Genomic DNA, 5,026 nt, shown 5'->3' with positions numbered 1-5,026 from the left:
CCCCGCAAGGAGCCACCAGCAATGCCCAGCAGGAATGAAGAACCACTGAGTTAAATCCCAAAGCTGTATTCATACCCCACTTCCAACCCATTAACCCCAAACCTTTCCCAGGACCAAAACCATCCTCTAGTGTGTTGGCACGGTTTGGCTTTCCTCCAGGAACTTCAGTTTTTCCAGAAGTTTCTAACTGTAAATTCCTCACCAGGACTTTACTTCCCCCATCAACCAAGGCATAAAAAAAGGACGATTTCCACAAACCACCCTTATTTAGAAATAATGTGCCAGAGGAATGATTTAGGTTGGTTTTTATCTCTGATTCTTCCCAGTAACTCATCCACTAAGAACACTGCCCACAGGAGGGTCTGATCCAGTGGGAGGCTTGAGGCCACTCAGCTCAGCCTGGTTCCTAGGGCCAGTGTCCCACTCTGGAGGCCAAGTCCATGCTCCCCTCCCCTCACCAGAGCCTGTTCCTCCAGAGCTGTCCAGTCTCTCTGCCAGGCTCCAAACTCTCCACCTTCAGTGCATTGACCAAACAACGAAACAGGAGGACAGCTGGGAGGGCGGGAGTCTGAAATCACAGGTAGAGTGGCCCAGGACACACAGGGGAGTCTCCACTGCTGCTGAGATGAACGGACTCTCCATTCTTCTCAAAAGGCTTGTTGTGTTTTTGACATTCCCCCACCTGACTTTTTTTCAAGTGAGTTTTTCCGATCTGACCTCAGAGAAGGCCAAACTGGGTGCTGTTAGGGAAGGGCAGAAAGAAACAAAACATGCTTGTAAGAAGTAGTTCGTAATCATAGCAGCTGCCATTCATTGAGCTCTTCTCATGAGCCCAGCCCAATACTGAATTTCATATGCATCATCTCATTTGATCCTTACCACCAGGAGGTAGGTATTATGATTCCCATTCTAAGGATAAGGAAACTGAGGCTCAGACAGGCCAAGTTACCTGCCCAAGACCATCTGGCTGCAACACAGAGTTAGAATTTGGACCCAGGTCTGTCCAACTCCACAGCTTGCAACCTTAACCACTGTGTGTACAGCCTCAGAAAGGGAAAACAGCAAGGTGCCACTACATTTACATGAATTTCATCAATTCAACAACAAAATACAAAGGCTCTTTGTTACCTCTGCTCTCTATCAGAGAACACCTTTATAAATGAAGTCTCAAACAAGTGGCCTGCAGTCCCAAATTCACCAACAGACTTATTTAACTTGGCACATCATATTTTAAAATAACTTGACCGGCCCCTGCCGGCCTTTGAGTTTGCAGCCCAGGCCTCTCCTCTTACTCTATTGGATCTGGATCAAGAGGAGAGGAATGGTGTTTTCCACAAAATCGAAACCATAATTGCCTAGCATTAAACCTGGGGAAGGGAGCTGTGAAGACAATTGTTCCTCCTGCATCGTCTCCACCTCAGAGACTTTCTGCAAACAGTGCCACCCTGGCTGGTGAGGCACTCAGCAGTAGCCACAAGGCAGCTCTATCGGCAGGTCTCCAGGAGCCAGGATGAGGTCTCGCAAGTTACTGCAGCATCACATAACAAAATGGGAGAAAAATACAGGGGGAAAATGATTCCATTCAGCTGCAACTTCAGAGTGGAGTTAATGTTTCACTCGGTGGATCCAGGCCAGGCCTCTGATCTCACACTTCCCTGGCAGACCTCTCTCTGCTGCAATCAGCTGGGAGTCATGTGTCCTCAGGGCTGGTGCAACAGGAACAAACAAAGCCCATCATTCCACAAGCAGAGGAGGCCAGCCTTCCCAAACCCAGCAGAACACTGCTCCTTAATGGGCTGGGTGCCTATAATTAGTCTACAAATAGCACCATGCTCGTCGCCAGCTCACTCCTTTTGTTCCTACCCCTACTCACTGCACGCCCTGCAGTGCCTTTTCCAGGTGCTGTAGTTCTCTAAGGGCCTAAAGTCTAAGCAATGGGAAAGTAGGAATCAGACTCCAAAATGTTGTATGAGATCCAGCATGTAGCCTGCCTGGCAGTTAGATTATGAGAAGGTACAATAAGTCACAAAATTAAGAAACAAAATCTAAGCAGTGGAAGGAACCCTACTTTGAGCTTTTGATAGCAAGGAGAACAACTCACTGCAACACAATACTTGACCAAGGATCTTATCCTATTTATCCTAGTTTCTCTCTCTCTTTCTCTCCCTCTCTCTCTCTCTCTCTCTCTCTCTCTCTCTCTGACGGGAGTCTCGCTCCATCTCCCAGGCTGGAATGCAGTGGTGCAATCTTAGCTCACTGCAACCTCCACCTCCCAAGTTCAAGCAATTCTCCTGCCTCAGCCTCCCAAGTAGCTGGGATTACAAGTAGCCCGCCATCATGCTTGGCTAATTTTTTGTATTTTTAATAAGACAGGGTTTCACCATGTTGGCCAGGCTGGTCTCGAACTCCTGACCTCAAGTAATCCACCTGCCTCAGCCTCCCAAAGTGCTAGGATTACAGGTGTGAGCCACCGCACTCGGCCTTTCTTTTCTTTTCTTTTTTTTTTTTTTTTTTTTTTTTTTTTGAGACAGAGTCTCACTCTGTCACCAAGACTGGAGCGTAGTGGTGGATCTCGGGTCACATAACCACCACCTCCTATGTTCAAGCAATTCTTGTGCCTCAGCCTCTCAAGTAGCTGGGATTACAGGCACACATCTCCACACCTGGCTAATTTTTGTATTTTTAGTAGAGAGGGGTTTTGCCACATTGGCCAGGCTGGTCTTGAACTCCTGGCCTCAAGCAATCCACCCACCTCGGCCTCCCAAAGTGCTGGGATTTCAGGCATAAACCACCACACCCGACCGTGTTTTCTTTATTAGATTGAACTGATGAGGCAAAAGACATTCTCCCTGCCCCCAGTAAAGGCCACTCTTCACTTCTTTTCACCACTAATGTAAATAATCTCTGGTGATAACCTTTAATCCTTGAGCTTGGGTAAGAAAGTTTGATATCACTCTTCTATCCAGCAGAACTTCAGTTTCTCAGACTTTCCTGCTACTTAGAAAAATCACTGCCCTCAGCAGCCTCCCTGGGCAACCCAGCCACACCCACCACCACCACCACCTGAGCCTCTGACACCTGGCTCAGCTGGGGCCAGAATCATTCTCACCATGGTCATGTAGGTGGCCTCTGATTTTTCACTTGGTTCTTCTTCCTCGATCACCTCCCGTATAATTATTGAGGAGTAAATGTTTTTCTAGGGGGGAAAATGGTACAAAAATTCCTAAAAATTACATGAATCTTATACACCAGAGAAAAGGCCACCTATTCCTATTTGCTGGGCATCGACCACCCAAACTGGGAGGTTCAAAGGTTACTGAGAGCTAGAGAATTCCCAATAATGATAATTCAGTCTTCAGTCTTCTTGAAAAATAACTGTCAAAGAACACAGTCTTAAGAACCAAACTCTTTGCTTCAAAAGCCAAACATCTTTGTTTAGATGGATGTTTAGGTAGCAGCAGGGGTTCCTTATCTTGCTAAATTCCTTGTATTCTGGGGTTATTTCCTTCTAATTACGGTAAAGGCAGAATGGCATTAATCAACAGTGAATTGTTATCATTTCCTTCAGAGGGTTTATGTGGCAGGGCCAGCCCTCATTGAGCCTCACAACTGTGAGGTTCATGGTCCTGTCACTCGTTGGGAAAGCAGCATCATCCAGTGGCCCATTCTTGGACTACTGCACTCTACTGGGAGAAAATCCTACTCTTGGGACAAAAACAGCCCAAAACAGAGAAAGGTAACTATTCAAAGAGTGTTTTAAAAATTAAAGAAAGAAAAGAAAGGAGAATAGGAGTTAAAGAAAACCAATCAATTTCTCAGTCTCTAGAAGCAATTATTTATAACTCCATTACTAATCAATAAGGAGAGAAAAGTCCTTCTTAATCCTTTCTTGCTAAGGTCTTAGACTATTTCATTTTAAGCATTAGAACTCCTTAACTCCTGAATGTATTATAATTCCCCATTAGACTTTAGACAAACAGTACCTCCTAGATTACAAAGCATTTGCGTATCATCATCTTATGTGAACCTTACAACAACCCTGTCAAGCAGGCCAGGCAACTATAATATCTTTATCCTTATCCTCATTTTGCTGGTGAGACTAGGGGGGGTGGCAGAGCTTTCTGACTCCAAGCGCAGTGCTCTTTCCTCAGCCCAATACCAGAAACTGCTGCCTGGTTCTGGCCCAGAACCACTCCCATAGTTCCCGAGGGAATGAGAACGGCCCAGGCCTGCATCTGCTTAGTGTTTTAGGCTGAAATGTGTGTTCACCTCCCCTTCACAGCTTTCAAAATAGCAGGGTTCTTCTTTTATCCCTGGATTAGTCTTCTTCGTGTTCTTCACCAAGACTGTAGAATTCACTAAACTGCAAGACATAAAGAGCATGTGGAATTAACCAGTTGGCATGGTTTATTCAAGGGTCCCTACATGAGACCCCCTCTTGGCTTTGTGAAGAGAGAGACCCCAGAAAAGAAACTATTCTCTCTGCACTCCTACAGCCAGGGCTACCCGGCTCACCTGGAAACCTGAGAAGTGCATCTCTTCTAATGAAGAACAACAAGCCGTTCTGGAGATAATTTAGGCTGAAAAACGGCTTTGACTTCTCTATTATCACTCAAGCCACTTTCAGTCCTTATGGGAGAGGTAATTTTAAGTGAATGAAGAGAGAGAGGGGAGATAGGATTCCACTTGATCATCGTCTCTACATTTCTGAGGACCAGGGAGTGCCGCGGAACCAGCAGGGGGCAGCAGGAGCTCAGCAAGACGCCAATTCGAAGGGCTCCTGGCCTCTCCAGGGGGCGGAGCGGAATAATCCCCACAAACACCCCACCCAAGCCCCAAGCCCCAAGCCCGGAGCTCCGCGCCTGCCTTGTCGGGGCCCCTTGGCCTTTGATCTTATGACCATTTGCCTTCTGAATATACTTTCTTTTTTTCTATTTTGGCCCAAGGCAGAACTAAAAAAAAAAAAAAAAATCAAGGTTTAAGCTAGAAAAGAAACCATATGTTTTGATCTCAGTGGAAATACTTT

At 46.1% G+C, this 5,026-nt stretch overlaps 1 protein-coding gene across 4 annotated transcripts in view; it reads right to left on the bottom strand.

Moving 5' to 3' along the window:
* Nucleotides 1–288: 288 nt before the first annotated feature.
* JAML (junction adhesion molecule like) overlaps nt 289–5,026 on the bottom strand; it is a 36,877-nt gene continuing 32,139 nt past the window's right edge. For all 4 annotated transcript variants that reach the window (XM_017883125.1, XM_017883126.1, XM_017883128.1 and 1 more), the window contains 3 exons: nt 4,270–4,363; nt 3,110–3,196; nt 289–740 (listed from right to left, as the gene is read on the bottom strand). In XM_017883125.1, coding sequence (XP_017738614.1) covers nt 648–740; nt 3,110–3,196; nt 4,270–4,363 — 274 coding nt within the window. In that variant the 3' untranslated portion in view covers nt 289–647. The remainder of the gene's footprint in view (nt 741–3,109; nt 3,197–4,269; nt 4,364–5,026) is intronic.

This window comes from Rhinopithecus bieti, unplaced genomic scaffold (genome assembly GCF_001698545.2).
Source record: "Rhinopithecus bieti isolate Rb0 unplaced genomic scaffold, ASM169854v2 scaffold_11964, whole genome shotgun sequence".
Lineage (NCBI taxonomy): Eukaryota > Metazoa > Chordata > Mammalia > Primates > Cercopithecidae > Rhinopithecus > Rhinopithecus bieti.
Note: the sequence above shows the minus strand (reverse complement) of the source record. Positions and strands in the feature narration are given on the sequence as shown.